At 43.9% G+C, this 16348-nt stretch overlaps 1 protein-coding gene across 1 annotated transcript in view; it reads right to left on the reverse strand.

Moving 5' to 3' along the window:
• The window catches only part of LOC138612804 (reelin-like), a 98347-nt gene that overhangs the window by 43712 nt on the left and 38287 nt on the right, over positions 1 to 16348 (reverse strand). Inside the window, exons 3-4 of the mRNA XM_069686255.1 lie at positions 14838 to 14976; positions 1608 to 1678 (exon numbers count right to left, since the gene is read on the reverse strand). Coding sequence (XP_069542356.1) covers positions 1608 to 1678; positions 14838 to 14976 — 210 coding nt within the window. The remainder of the gene's footprint in view (positions 1 to 1607; positions 1679 to 14837; positions 14977 to 16348) is intronic.

The following is a 16348-nucleotide window of genomic DNA, read 5'->3' on the forward strand; positions in this document are numbered from 1 at the left end:
AAGACAAACCAACTACAGTGAGTTCGTTCAGTGGAGCAGAGAGAAATAATGCCCGTCTCTCTTTGGACAATCCACAAGGGACAAAAACATGATCATTTCTGTTTCAGTGTCCTCCTTTCTCTCCTCTTTCCTCTGTCGCCTTTCGCCTTCTGTTGCCCGCGGCATGTTCAGTACTCATTTGTAATTCAGATTTCCTGGCGTCGTTCAGCAACAGACAGTCGCTTTGCGTTAATGGCAATTAAAGGACTTAGCCTACAACAAGGTCGGCCGCCCGCTCTTCCCTCAATTTTTTTGTAAATGATGTTTAATCACCCCATTACCCTTACCAAACACTCAAATCACCTGCAATTTATGACCTTTAAGTTTCTCATTACTACTATCTCTTCATCCTGCCATCTTTGTCCTTCTGTCCTCCCGTCGCTCCTTTATCAATTAGACACAAACGATCATTCCTGACAAGTCATTTAAAGCTCTACCTCCCTCAACTATCACATCTAGAGTATTTACTATCACCGTCGACTCCTCACATCCTTCTGTAACATTCATACCTGCAAATCACCTCACTGCGAGTTTCTGTCTGCTGCCATTCACAACTTGCCTCCTCCGAGGCCCTGCAAGGTCTAAATCTCGGCTTTCCAGACTGTCTGCTGTGAGTAGTTTTGTGGTTGTGCGATACTGCAGGGCTTTGGCACAAAACAACTTAGTGACTGTTGTTGGCTGCAGATAGGATAGATTTGCAGAGGGAGAAGACTGGGGCAGTGTGTCAGTGGTGGTAAGAGGACGAGCTCTCCAGGCAAGGAGACAGAGGATGTCGATCCTCTCTGTCAGCCTTCCAGGCCTTACTGAGGGCTCTATGGCCCGTCTTCTCCAAGTGGCGTGGAGCCACGAAGTTGAGCGCTCTCTTCCTGGCATGTGCCACAATAATCACTAGCGTCTCCAGTGACCTGCTGAGGGACACACTTGTAGAGAGGAGTCCTCAGAGAGTCGCCGCAAAGGTTATCTTTTCTAATAAATTCAAAATATTTTTAAGCTGAAGTTTTGGTTTCGCCCCGAAACAGTTAGAAGCACTTATGAAAGTCTGCGTCTCCACTTAAAGCATTAAAGTCAAATTCGATGAACATGGAGGAGTTCTCGAGTGAGGGGGAGGCTTCTTTCCTGTAAACAAGCAATTATACACCCTCAGCATGCGGGGCGGGACTGCACTGTCTGTCAATAGCTACTTAAGGCTGTCACAGAAAGTGGATGTATGAAGTGTCGGCCATAAAGCGTAAATCTCCAGCAGGGAGAGAAGGGGGGAAAAATCTGAGTTTAGCATAAGCTGAAATTAAGCTGGCAATATAGGACATCCAAATATCTGGTGCTGGCTGCTTCATTAGGCAGAGAAAGAGCCAAGATGTGGCTGTCACTGTCACGAAGAAGCAGCATATCAACCATATTGTGTCATCCATATTGTGACAATGTGTGCATATGATGGACAGTAATGGGAAGTGAGAAGGAGGTACGGTATGTATATATGTCAGTGTGTGCATACGTGTGCTTCAACATACAGTATATGTTCATATATCTGCCCAGGTGATACGTGTGTCGTCTCTGCTACTGCTACTCACCTCCCTGCTCGCAGAGCTGTTGGGCCAGAGCATCCTTGAAGAGAATCTGTCCTCGGTGTGTTGCTGTGGCTCTAGAGACAGAAACAAGGAGAGAAAGAGCATTAACACAAACTGCAGCACGGAGGAGAAAGTTAACTGGTCTGACCTTAATATATGAAGATCAATCCTGCACAGATGGCATCATTTCCAGCTTAACCAAAAGTTGTTCAAGCATGCTACACAAAGGAGAAGTCCGAAGTTCATTTGGATTAAACTTTGGATAAGCTTCTTTGAGGATTTAACAATTCAGATATTGATATTTCCTTATTACCATGTTTGCATTTACAACCTATTTGTGCATATTGCGGTTCCAAACGGAATCAGCCTTATTGGCCAGGTATGTACTAGGGATGCACGATATTGGATTTTTTGCCGATATCCGATATGCCGATATTTTTCAACTCATTTAGCCGATTACAGATACCGATACCGATATTTTTTTCCCGCACACCTAATTGCAGAGATCATCAACTCTCTTCTGTATTGGAATTAGTGTACAGTATAATGGTGATACTCTTATCACATTTGTTACAACGGTCGAGGTGACGGGTCTTGAGATGGTTAATCAAGTTTGTAGTGTTGAAAGACTTTGCCTTGGCTCTTCCTCGCATCACCGAAGCTGAGCAGTCATTGCAAATAGCAGTTTTGATGTCTATTTCGGACACTTTGAAAAACTTCCACACCACGGACATTTTGGCTTCTAACTCTCTCATGCTGCAGGTAGACACACGTGACGTCATCACGCTGCACTGCGCAGGTCTTCTTCGCGCCGGGGACATTGCGCTGAGGTCGGGCATTTAATCAAGTATGCAGCAGCCCATTATTTTATCAGTTAATAATATCGGCTAGTCGATAGTTCATTTTTAAGCCAATATCGGCCGATACCGATAACGTGCCGATAATATTGTGCATCCCTAATATGTACACATACAAGGGATTTGACTCCGGTTTAACTTCGCTCTCAATGTACACAAAATTAAACTAATTTGTAAAAGCCTAAAATAAACTATTTAAACTGTCAAATATTAAAATAGTATCTACAAGCCAGCCGGAAGACAGTAGTGCATGTATGAGAAGTGCAACGATGCTGACATATATAATATGATGTAGAAAAATGATGTCATTGTGTAACAGATGGGTTCATTTGCATGAGGTAGATAGTTTCCAGTATTTACAGTAGAAAAACAGTGTGCATAGACTCGTCCCAGATGACGGATGATATTTACATGAATAAAATGTGGGTCCATACGATGAGTTGAACAATAAATGGTGCATGGGTTTTTAAATATCTTCCGATATAATCTGTTCCCTGTCTCGCCATGAACATATACTATTGCATGACAGTGTAAACTGTATGTCCAGTGCTGCGTGTATAGAATGTAATATGAAATTCCTTCCGGTGAGCATAAATGCATTATCCACTCGAAAATGGAGACATCTATAAAAGTCTAAGAGGGTGAAATGGCTGAGAGTGCAGCGGGATCTTTTACAGACACTGAGACACGCTCTAATGTACAGCAGACCTGTGGGAAGAGATCCACGATCGGTTGCAGATGGATCTAGGTAAAGATAACCTCTTTTACAGATTCTATAGAAATGTAGAATCTGTAGGCAGGGACGTGGATTTCCAGGATGGCAAGTGTTCTGGTTTCTGTCTGTACTACGCTTGTAGTCCGAGTAATATTGATCAATCACGTATCAGCAGGCTGCAGCGTATGCAGGAAAAACAGTCCGTGTGGAGAGCAAAAGCCGGCAGAACGTAATGACATCCCGGCTCCCATCAGCTTCATCTGACGATGATTTAGCTTCTTATTAATCTCTGTAAACAGACATGCTAACAGCTAACAAGCCGTCCTAGATGTTGAAGGATGTTTGGCAAAGACAAGACCTGTTAATTAAAGTAAATCACGAGAAAAACTGGTTCTTTTTCTGTAAAACAATGCAGCACGCAGAAAAGGAAGGCATTTATCGTTAACCGCCGGCTACATGCCCGGGCATGTTCACAGGTGTGCCCAGAGCCTATATCGTCGTCAGACTATTGCAATCCGAGATTAAGGTAAAGATGTACACTGATGAAGCAGTTTAGAACTCTCCCCTCCAATAATAATGTAACAAAGACAATATTTTTACAAATATTACTATTAATATTATGGCGGTAGGACAAAAAGAGCCCATAGCTCAGGTGCAGGAGGAAACAGGGTGGCAGAAGCTGCAACTCTCAAAGAGTCCTTGAAATGAGCTATTGGAAGGAGATTGTAAAGTTTTAGAGCCCTGGAGCTCTTTGTAGCTCATTTTAGTCAGCGGCAGCAGCAAATGGGACGTGTAGTGGCCCCATGAAGAAAAGTTCTCTGCGAGGGGACACAACACTTCATTTTTAGGAGACAAGTAAAAGCTGTATTACAGCAATCTGACTGTACAACACACACATTCCTTTCCCCACATAACACACAGAGGGGAAATGATTGCAGCGAGGAGAGGTCGAAAACATAAAGAGGATAAATATCACAGCTGTGACGCGTTTCCTCACACCGCCTATAGTACATCAGGAGAGGAAGGACAGTTAGAGACAAAATTGTAATGTTGTAACTTCGCAGTGAACCTCATCTGTGGCTTGTTAATCTGAGCAGCCTCATGCCAAAACACACTCTGACACAGAACTATGTGTACCACCCACACACAGTGAGAACGTCCCTTCCAGGGGCACTTTTGGAAATAAGAGGCCTCTTTTCTTGGTCTCGGCCATGTAAGGGAAACACACACACTGCTTCTCACACTGTTGTATCAGGGCTCAGGGTATCCCAGGATCCAGAGACTTTAAACAACGTTCCTGTTATCTAAGACAAACCAATAAAGGACAGCTCTGAGTTGCCTCACTGTGATTTCATTATGGAAGTGAAGCAGGAGGTTGTGCGTGCGTTCTGTTCTGAGGAGGAGAGGTGGGGATTAAAAATAAGGTGAACTTTATGGGGCGTACACAATGAGGTTGGTGCCTGAGTCAGTGAGTCCGACATCCACGTTGCAGCCGTTCTCCTTCACTCCTCCTTCCGTCTCTACGGCCCCAGTCGGATTTTTGCATCGCACCTCCCAAACTCTACCCCACCCTGTCCCACCATGCAGACTCAGGCCTTTTATGAGTGCCAAGGCATTTACTCGTTCGTCTCAGTTCATCAATAATAAATAGCCTCCTCATTAATTAGTTAAGCTCTCTTATGCGTGTGCAGAGGAGGGGAGAAAACATACTTAATTACACTCATATTTCAGAAATGGGTGAAAACTAATTTGAGTTTGGTATTTATGAATAAAAGATGGCAGGAACGAACAGCGGGTGGGGATGTAGGAACAAGGCCCTTAAATATTTACTAAACACAAGTCTCAGCTCAAGTTCACTAAACAGATTCTGTCGAGTGCCGGGGGGACGGCGGGCTCCATCAGAGGGCACATTTGACCTCACACACATCTGTGACAGTAACCCTTACAAAGCCGGGTGGGAGAAAAATGCCCTGCAAAGCTGACAGCAGGGGCAGAATTATTCACATCTTTTTCTCAGGTAAAAAGAACTCCAGAAGAATGTAAAAAAGCTCCACAGAAACTGTCCTGCATTTAATTAAAGAGAAATTTAGATTTTTATCCCTGTCTGTTCAGCTTAGATTTCTAGTCAGAGGTGGAGGCGGCTGCTGCTCGCAGGTTATGCATCCTGGTTCTTGTGGGCACTGCCTGTTTGGCTCTGCGAGCAGGAGAACTCAGATTTCTGCAGCAACTCTGATTGGACCTCAACATCAAATGTGGTAGACAAATTACCTTAAAGAACCCCTCCAGTGAAAATCAAGTGTTTAACCTTGTAAACATCTCCATGTGGTGTTTTTCATGTGCTACAAGACATATCAGGGACAACATGAGCAGTCATCTCCATGGCTGGGCCTGTCTGCTTTTAAACTGCAGTGTACCAAGGACAGGCAGAACAACACGTTTTCAGATTGGCAGGTTTGAGACGTCACAAACCTAAGGAGCCAATCCCGTTAATGGACGGGGTGACGCTATGCATATCATTATGTGCAACCTATGGCAACCACTTCGGCGATGCGCGAGCCAGCTGTAACCGTCATCGCAAACTCAGTACTGACTACTAACGTTACTGTTACTACTACTTATTACAACATTTCAAGCTAGCTAAGTTTCAACAAGTTGCCGCTAAACGATGGCAGATTGTTTTCGCAACGGAGGGTACGGTTGGAAATTTGCATAGTGGGCGGGGCCTATGTTGAATCTTTAACTAGAGAAAAGCAGGAGTTGCCTTGTTAGGATTTTTACAAGGTAATTGAACATATTTTGCATATCAGACACAATTTATTATTTCAAGCAAAACATGTTATATGTCTTACAACCTGACTGGAGCTGCTCTTTAAAGAATAAAGAGTTAACAGCCCCAGTCATATTTTTTAATTCCCCTTTAATGATGATTCAATATGAGAAGCATGTTGAGAAGAGCTAGAAAAACAATTTCATACAGTGTTATCTAATAAAATAAATTAAAATTGATAAACCGATTTTATGTATTTTAGTAAAATCTTTGTCTGCAAAACTATTGTGATAAATGTAGTGGTAAAAAAAGTACAATATTTGGCTCTAAAATCAAATGGAGTAAAAGTGTTCAGTAACAAAAACAGAAACACTAAAAGTAAAGTACGATTACCTCAAAACTTTAAAAGTACAGCACTGGAACAGATGTACTTTGTTACATTATACCACTGAAAGCTGTGACTTTTAAAATGCAGTTATGCAGAAGTCTTCAAATTTCAGAAGTGCTTCTGTTCCTAATGTTCTCTTTTCCTCGGGTAAGTACAGAGGTATCAATGACAGAAGAGTTATATTTAATGGGGGGTTTTTTTCTGTTAAAGTGTGTGTGTATTTTAGAGGTATGACCATGTGTGACTTAATAACGTGTATGTCATTAAAACAGTAGCCAGGAGAGGGCATTTAGTCTGAGCCGGGGAGTGTGTGATCGGCACAGCGCGACGCCAGCGTCTGTCCTGCCGTCACACTCCAGCGGCTCCTCAGCGTGTGTCTCTCATTACCGTCTCTGCTCTGTGCGCCACACACACACACACACACACACACACAGAGAGAACAGGGCAGGTACACACAAAACATTTATTGAACATCTAAATGTTAATTTGACTTTCTTTGAGGGGGAAAAAAGCAATTAAGGGCCTAAACGTGTTGGTGTGTGTTTTTTTTTTTTATCCTCTCTCTCTCTCCATTCCTCGGATTCAAACGGGAGATCATTCATCTTGTGAAAATACGTGTCATCCTCTTCCCTCTCATTAGTCTAGAGGAGCCAATCTGAGAGATGGAAAAGAGAGAGGGATTGAGGAAGATGGAGAGAAGGATTGAGTGAGGGATATGGATAAGTGGACAGGGGGAAGAGAGGGAGGAGGGGGTTGGGATTTGGTCAGAGGAAATATAGATGGGGGTTAGATGGCCTTGTCTTTCAAAGTCCACAATCTGCTGTCAAATAGCAAGGCATGCGAGTAAGGGCAGAGCTCCAGTCCACACACACTAACAACCACACACACTCTCAAAGCCACATTTGAGCTTTAACATGTATGCAGATGGACAGGCTGTCACTCAAAGAGCTCCCAAAAGGGCCTGGAGTGGGTAATTACCAAGCATGTCTTCCATGTTAGATTACATGTTGCTGTCGGCCATAAGTATCCCCCAGGAGCCAGCTTGACAGCTCGCTGCTAACCACACACGCGCACACACACATACATACACAGCGGGGGAAGACTGACGGCTGATTTAGCCTAAAGCCATATACATGCGGTTAAATATAGCTACTGCTTCCTCAAAGACAGGAATACACACACAAACAAACTTTAGTAACAGATATCAAACAACGATTTCCTCTCCTCGCACAAACTATTACATCCGAGGGAGGAGAGTTCTTCTTCCTCGTTAGACGACGCTCCCATCCCGATCTTTTCGAATCCCAATTAAAAGCTCATTTTCCCTCCCGGCTCGCCCGGCCTGTTGGTAATCATGATTAATATGAGGGGTTTCGGTGGGGTGCGGTTCCAGTCGCCAGCGCTGATTTGGTGCGTTTGGACCTAGCCCCTTAAAATAATACACCCTAATTGGTTGATTTATCTTCCATGTTGAGGACCAGCTGTGGTTGTGGCACCACAATCAGGGACAGTCGGAGAGCCTCGAAGATGGAGGAGTGAAAACAGGACGATGAGAGAAACAGTCGTCTCAAGAAAACCACCGATCAAGAGCTTTGACGAAATCTAAAGCAGGGTTTCTTGATACGTTTCATGCCCAACCAGGCCCGAGAAGGTGTGACTCGCTTTGTTGAATCACATTACTCCCCCCCCCCCCACGACTCCCTCCGCCTCTAAATTAATTAATTGAAAAAGGCTCTTGGAGAACATGTAAATTTAATGAAGCTCCACAGAGGAGGGATTTGGGAGTTGTTTGGCAAATTACCTGCTTGTTAGCGCAGGGTCACGCAGAGTTACAACTCCAAATACAGCCAGAAGAAGCACAGCTAGAGCTCAGTATACAGCCAGGAGAGGAGCAATTGACCTTGACTGCTGTTAGTGAGTAATAATGAGGGGGATTAGGAAAACAACAGCAGAAAGGAGTAAACAGGAGAAAAATAGAGCTGTGTTGAAGATGCCGCTTCAAAAAAATGGATATCCGACTTGCGAAGCATTTAGTATCTTCCTTTCTCTGCTAGGGTCAGGCTAGGACAAAAGGGGGAGAGAGAATCCACCGTATTGACCCAGAGTCAACAACAGAGGGATGAAGTCATGTCTGAAATTTCTCTAGTCAGTCACAACGGAGAATATTTGCAGGAGCAGACGGCGCAGACTGTGAACCAATCATTTCCCCAAATACACGTGGAGCGTACCCCTTCTCCCCTGAGCATGCTTCATATTGCTGCATTTAAAATCGTGCTTTATTTTTTTTTCAATCTCTTTGCTGTGTTTTTCATCTAAAATTGATGAGGAGGTCAGCGTCCCTGCAGGTGGGCCGGTGACCTCCCGCTGAGAGATGTTGGTGCAGCACAGATGTGATGCGGACAATTTGCGGCGGTATTGATCAGAGCACTGATGTGTAGTATGCATGTATCTGTGTGTGCATGTGTGTACACAGGTGTATGTATATAATTACAGGGGTCATGGAGCGTCACTTGGGAAATAAGGCAGAATCATGGATGCAGGGAACCTTTCGCAGCAACAGGAGTCCGGGTCGGGATCTGTTGAGGATTGGTTGATGATGTAGTGTTAAATTCTGAACAACTGGCACATTTAGAAGTTTAAGAAAGGTTAAACACATGAATACCGGAGATATAAGAGTTGCTGTCTTATACGTGAATGTGTGATATATGACAATTCGAATTATTATGGGTGGACTGTGTCAGATTTGCTGCTCTGGTCGGGTTGAGGAGGAAAAAAAAAGTGGACAGGATTTATGTGCTCTGTCATGCTTCACATTTCTGCCCCGTATTTCTCTATCTATACTGCCAAAATGCGATTACCCAGAGCCAATCACTCATGTTCCCCGGACCGATCGCTACAGTGAATCTTTCACACAGCCAAAGGCTAGTATGGAGCTGTAGTGATGAGGGGAGCTCATTTAGCAGTGATTTTATGTTAAATCAGGCAGAAATATTGACTTGGATAATAAGAAATCAATAGAGAAGACTAATAACAGGAGATATTGGTGCTGGGGGAGATAGGTCAGCTGTCAGGCTGATGTCTGAACTCTGACCTATGACCTCGGATTTATATAACTAGCTGTCCATCATCCTGTATTTCAGATTGAACAGACAAGATGAGCCTGAGGACGTATTTCTATAATTAAATGGAAATGTCACCTTAGATTTTTATTACGGTATGTCATTTTAAAATTGAATGTGCGCAGTTACAAGAAAGCAAAGGTCATAATTGTGTAAACATTTTTAGTTATACTTAAAGACTTAAAGTGCAGGGAGTCAATACAAATGTAAATATGACAACCTGCAAATACTGAAATTGTTGAACTGCTTTTAAGTCAAGCAACAATGACCAGCATTTACACGCCTACCATACAGCACTATATATAGATTATGAAGGCGCATGGATTGAAGGTGTCTGAGAGCTCTGTGATCTCTAGGAAAGCAGCCAAGCCAGCCTGTGTTCACGTGCAGCAGTGGACTGTAGTCAACTACGTAACCATGCCACACCGCGCTGCATGTTTAACAAACTTCATGCTTACACAGACCTACCTACTCTGAACAGATGGTGCTTTCAGAAACACAACAACAACATACATAATTACAGCACAGTTCCTTTTCAATCACAGCTAACAAGACGAGAGAGTGTGTGAGCGAGCATCTGCCCTTCCACATTTAAAGGGCCATTTCGAAGATTTTCAACCTCAGTCCTATCATGCTATTATGTGGAGCTAATGCCATTATGGTAGGAAAAAAAATGCTATTTTGCTCTGTGCCTTTGGGGGACGCTATCCGCTTCTCCAATGGGCCCTTGAAAACCTCTGGCAGACTATGTAAAACGTGTGATCTGGCGGAGGCCAGGGAGCTCGCTAAACTACACTTCTGTAATCCAGGACGCCCGCCTCCGATGTCATGTCTCGTTCAAAAACATCAGGTTTTAAATGTAGACTGCAGACCTGAAGATTTTTAAGACGATCCACCGGTATATTCTCGTCGTAGTTCAGATTCTGTACCGCTCTGAGCCATTGCCTGCAGCGAAAACGGTAGTATTTCACTCCAGCGTCTCTCCCTGGGCCGTTCCTTTCAGAGGGAGGGGTGCAATGCATGCTGGGTGTTGTAGGAATGTAGAAGACGAAACCACAAGCTGTTTGTACAGCTTTCTCCACAGCTATGGCGCCAATTTCAAATATTATTGCTTCTATCGAGAACACCAGCTTTGACCTATGTTTCCTTCTAACTGTTTCTGCAAGTTGCCTCGAACAGGCTAAGACTCCAAACAAGAACCCAAGGCACAAGGAACGTAGAAAGACACCAAATATAGTGGGTTTTGCAAACAAACACATTTCCAAACACATGTTTACACTAATACACAGAGTACCATAACATAAAGGAACGATGTCTCATTGCATATGCAGACAATCTTCTCCTCAGGGAACATTCTGGGAAGACGGCTAACATGCAGCATGTAAGCAGGCAGCTGTCTGAGACCCACAAGGACAAAATAATCATTCAAACCCAAAAACACATCACACACACAACACACCAAGATATGTTTATGCAGTGCTGGATGTGTGCATGCAGAGTACCCAAATAGTACCCTTACACAAGCAAGAGTTACGCACGCTCTTGAAGTTTTTTGAATGCATTTCTCTGAAAGTAGCAAAGTAGCTGTTGTTACATAAAAACCCCAAGAACACACTGCTCTCTCTCTCTCTCTCTCTGTGTCTGTCTCTCACTAACACACACACACGCTGTCCTTTCTGCCTCGAGGCTTTAAGTGAAGCAGAATAAAGAGAAAGAAAGGAGGAGACACAGCAGTGCATCTTTGCATTCACCAGAGGAAGCTTTTAACCATTCTCACCTCTGCTAAGTGCAGCAAAGCATTCGGTACATTATGTAGTGGTGTGGACTGTCATGTCTGAGCAAGAAGAATAAAAAGTGGGGCAACACTGTGTTTTAAGGACTCATTAAAGCCTGAGTGGGTTTGCGATGTGTGCGTATGGAAAGGTTTGCTCAGGCCGAAACCTATAGTACAGCTGCAGCATGATCGCTGCAGGAGAGTGTGTCATGTTAGGGGTTAATGCAACAATGATGAAGCTATTTGCCTAATTAATTCATCAATAGTGAAGTCTGTTAAAACTAGTTTCTGTATGCAAAGTAACATTATTGATTTGCCAGCCAACAACCAAACACCCATTTGTATTCAATTAACAGTGATTTAAAAGCGGCGCAGCCTGACGGTTACAAAACTGCTGCTGATTCATTTTCACTGGATAGACTATATTATGCTATCATATATTATAACTTATGGATGTGCGTATGTGTGTTTTTCCTACTCCTTCACCTCCTCTCCTCTCCTCTTCTCCTCCAAGGCCTCCTCTTCTCTTTTGGTGGCAATTTACAGCCGCCCAGAAAATGAGTTCCTCTGGATGCCCGCGTTACTGCACTCTATCACACCCCTTCTTGTGATCTGTTACCAGGAACACTCCGACAATATTGCCCATAAAACTGCTCACAGGCCTGATATTAATGCAGCGGCGGGGCCGGCTCCAGCCCTGTGAAGGACATCGCGTGTCTGCGCCTTTAATTTAAACACTCATGGACACTGCCGGTGGAAAATGGTCCTTGTATCAATCAGGGCGGGAGTGCGATGGCAAGGGCGAGACATGGCGTTATTTACATTTTGTACAGTCGAGACAAATGTCGTCTTCTTACTCTTGGTTGTTTTATTCATTTATTTGTAGACTTTTTAAGTATGTAGAAGATTTCAGTGCTGATTTTTTTATGCCGCCTGTGATGGCCCTGCTTTTCGCCTGTTGAATTCCTCCCAGTCATGTCACTGCACCCAGATATACTGGTGGAGATGGGAGCTGTGAACTGGAACAGGGCGCAGTAAGAGTGTGTGTCCATGTGTGCGTGTGCGTGTATAAGGAGCAGTCTTCAGCCAGCTGGAGTGTGACTGGCTGACTTTGATAAGGTCAGCCGCGGGGGCCCCTATTGTCATATAGTTGTGGACCCCTGCCAGCCCCACTGTCATCCGCACTGGCACGCTGCTGCTCCACGGTTTGAACACTAAAACACACATGGACGCACACACACAGATTCTGAGGAAACACACAATCGTCGTAAGCTGACACGCACTCAACAGTAAATGTGTTTGCTGGCAGACAAAAAAAAGCCAGTAAATCTGTTTGGCTCAGTGGATATTGTCTACATGGCAGCTCCACTTCAGCAAATTCCCCGTCTGAATCCTTTTCTGTCAGTCGGTCCATAAAAGTCTCTGTCTCACAGTCTATTGTGTCCCTCCAGGAATTCATTGAGGGATTTTTTGTGGGGATTGCCAGAATGTTTAATTTAGTTGTGGGTCTTATGAAACACTGATGTCTTTCAAGTTTTTAAAGACGATGACTGGTAATAAAAAGTAAGAACAAAAGAGGATTAGTTTTCAGTTTGATTTGAACCAGCCAAGAATCAAAATCCTATGACGATAATGATGTTTTCATTTTTAGATCGTCCTTTCAAAAACACAGACTGAATAGGCTGATAGCTCTATAAATTCCACATCATTTGCCCCAGCTATCTGCTCCGTCTCAGGGTCCGAAGGGTGCAAAGTTTAGCAGATCCCTGCAGTTTGCTCTCGTTGTGTGTCTGATTGTGGAGCGGAGCTCTCAGCACCTCCACGCGGGGCTGCGCCCTCAGGCATCAGTTGAGCGCACACTGACGGATCTCAACTCCATGATGAGCAGGGAGAGGCGGGGGCAGCTCAAGTTCAGACTCGACAAGTGTTTACTAGTTTAACTGTCTCTGACGCAGCTTCATTTTTTTAAACGAGCGCGCAACAGCAGCTCGTCCGTACATTAATCACCGTCCCTCCGTCTGCCCGTGTCTGTGCTTGTGTGCCGGGGTTCAGCCTCGCACAGCCCCGGACTGATTGGTCTCCCGATTAAAGTCATAATGACAAAATACTATTAACAGATTGTTTTTATAGGCAAATAAATGTTTTGATCACACAAAAGGTGGAATTGTGTTCATGATCTCTAGAAACTCAGAGCATGACAGCCCCGTGCCGCAGTTACCACCAGCTCTCTGCAGGCGGTAATATTTTCACTCTAACTGCGCGATGCTGTTAGCGCTGGTGTTGGTGAATGAGGTGCTTTTTGCTCACGAGGCTGAATGTCTGCATAATGACTCATTTAAATATGTGCAAAAAGCACCGGAGCACAGAGTTTGCTCTGCAGCACGCTCACATCTGCATTTAACTCTGTGTGTGTGCTTGGTGAGTCTGTTCGTGTCATGTGCACAGGTTTTGCGGGCCCAAAAGCAGCGCAGTCCTTTAGTGAATCAGGCCCACAGTTTGGTGTTTTGGATGTAAAAGTGAGACTATTACAAAAGTCGAATGAATGAATATCGATATATTTTTGGATGTATAAAAGATCTTTGAAGAGAGTTGCCGTGACTTTGCATGAGGCAGAGTTACTGGAGTCCTCCTTCTTCCTCTGCGCTTCTCCAGCAACAGCTGCTAATTGCATTTTGACTGATTATCAGCATGAGGCTGTAAATCACCAACAATAGGGCTACAGGGAAAGAGAGTTAGAGGATGTTTCCAACAGATAGAGATGGAGAAAATGATGAAGAGCAAGAGCAGAAAGAGGAGAGAGGAACCAAGGCCGGACATGTGAGCGTCACGGATAAATGGTTTGTAACATGCACACAAACAGAGAGACAGATAGAAAGCTAAATCACCTGTGCCTTGTCCCTGAGTAACTAGTTACTGAGCCACAGTTTTGTTGCAATGAGCTACAATCCCAATTAAGCCCCTAATAGAAGCCATTTGTACAAGAAAGAGCGGGTAACACTTGAGGAGCATCATGTGAACCGGAATCATAAAAAGTGTGCGTATGACTGTATCACACCCATCCTCGAGGGATGGGTGGATCTCTTCACACATTTTCCAATGAAAAGAGGGACCGTGCCCATTGAATGAGCGGATGGGGATATTTCTGTTATTTCCCATGTCTGGTAAACAAACACACACACACACACACACACACACACACACACACACACACACACACACACTCTCACAAACACATTCACAACTACCAGAGCAAAGGCCATGTCAAGCAAGGTAATGAGGAAATAACCACACACGCACGCACGCATGCAAGCCCTGTCCCCAGTTTAACCTCTCTCCAGTAATCATGCATGCTTTCGCTGACAGGATGGCCTTCTAACATCCTCTCTGTTGCTCTGTCAGAGAAAACGCCGCCCATGATCTCAGCTGATAAACCTCACTCAGCCTTACTGGGTCAGTATGCAGACACAGAACATTAACGGATATTATTGTTGCAGTTTAAGACTTCCATGTCTGGGTTTGGCACGTGGCGGCTGTAAAACGGTCCTATAGCCGGAACCACGACTCCTCATCTGTCTCACTCTCTCTCAGCCACATAGATTCATACATGACTTACAGGAAGTTGACGCAGCCGGTGCCGGGCGGTGGGGCGATCCAGACGAAGCTGAAGCTGGAGGACGGCTGGTGGCTGACGTGTGAAGCGACGACGCTGCAAACAAACTGGGTTCCACCAAACTGACGCTCTGGCATCACACCTGGAGGAGAGAGCAGAGGAGAAAAAGGGATAATTGAGAGAGGCAGAGAAAGTTGATTTATTATGTTTGTGTAATCCTCAAATTTAACCACTAAACTTTTTCCAAAGCCTGAGTTAGTCTTTTAAGTGCTTCCCTGACTTCCAGGTAGCAGCTGGTTTCCATTTATTTTACAGCAGTATAAAAGTCAACTTTGAGAGACATAAAACTTCTGTGCTTTATTGTACGGTGAATTGGTTAAAGTTACATTATCATTGTGCGGTGAGCTCATTTAAAAGAAAGTTATTTTGTAGTCCGCCAGTACAGCGCTCCCAAGGGCGTCCTGAACAACACAGCCTTCATAAACTGTGCTGTCAGAAAACCACACCCCAAGACAAACAATTACTAAAACATAGATGTGGTGCAAAGGATTATGTTTCATTTATGGCCTCTTGAATTAAAAACAAAGCTTCTTTGTTGCCTTCCTTTTACCAGTTTACAAACAGCAGACTTTAAAAATGAACACAGACTTGATTACACTACTGCACAATCATAGAGTAACAATTAGGGACGCATGATATATATCGGTCCGATTAATTATCAGCAGATAATGGGAATATTTAATTATTATTTATTATTCAGATAAAGACAACCGATAATAATTGCTTTCATTTACTTATTAACACAATGAATCGTATAAGTCACCTCAAAAGTCGTCATCGCAACAAAGGTGTGTTTAAAGCTGCCGTGAGGAGCTTTCTCTCTGTGTTGATTTTGGCGCCCCCTGTGGTCAAACTGTACCTCTTATCTCTTTACTGATTTTGTCCTGTACATGCTTAAGAGGTATTTTTTTTTACAAAGAATCCCATCCTGCTTTCTATAACAGTCATATGTATCACTCACTTTAAATTTTTACCCTGGAAAATGTAAACAAAGGCAGCATGCAGTCTGACACCTACCCCCCCACCAGCAGTTTCCGGCATTCAAAATAACTATATAGAAATAATCAATCTTGTCAATTATGGTCGGGTTTGCTTTTGTAGGTCATATAGAGTCATCAGAATTAATTTCAGACTGTTTCATAACCTGATAAAAACTCCTCACAAGAGCGTTAAGGAATGTTAATCAGAAGTAGCTGCAGCTAGCATTAGCATCAAGAAAGAAGGTGAGCGCTGTAGTGCCCATTCAACAGGCAAAAAGTTCACCAGACAAATAATGACAACATCATGGCTCTTGATGACCAAGATTTGTCCATGGCGGAAGACCAAGGATTTTGCCAGCTAATGTCACATTTGGATCCTCGGTGTCTCCCGAGCTGCCGCTACTTTGCAGTAGCAAACTGCACTGCACGACGTTGTCTCCACACACAAACGGCAGTGCCGGAAGTTTTACCACA

Source organism: Semicossyphus pulcher, unplaced genomic scaffold, assembly GCF_022749685.1.
Source record: "Semicossyphus pulcher isolate SPU_LCO1_2020_fin unplaced genomic scaffold, fSemPul1.0.p SCAF_8, whole genome shotgun sequence".
Classification (NCBI taxonomy): Eukaryota; Metazoa; Chordata; class Actinopteri; order Labriformes; family Labridae; genus Semicossyphus; species Semicossyphus pulcher.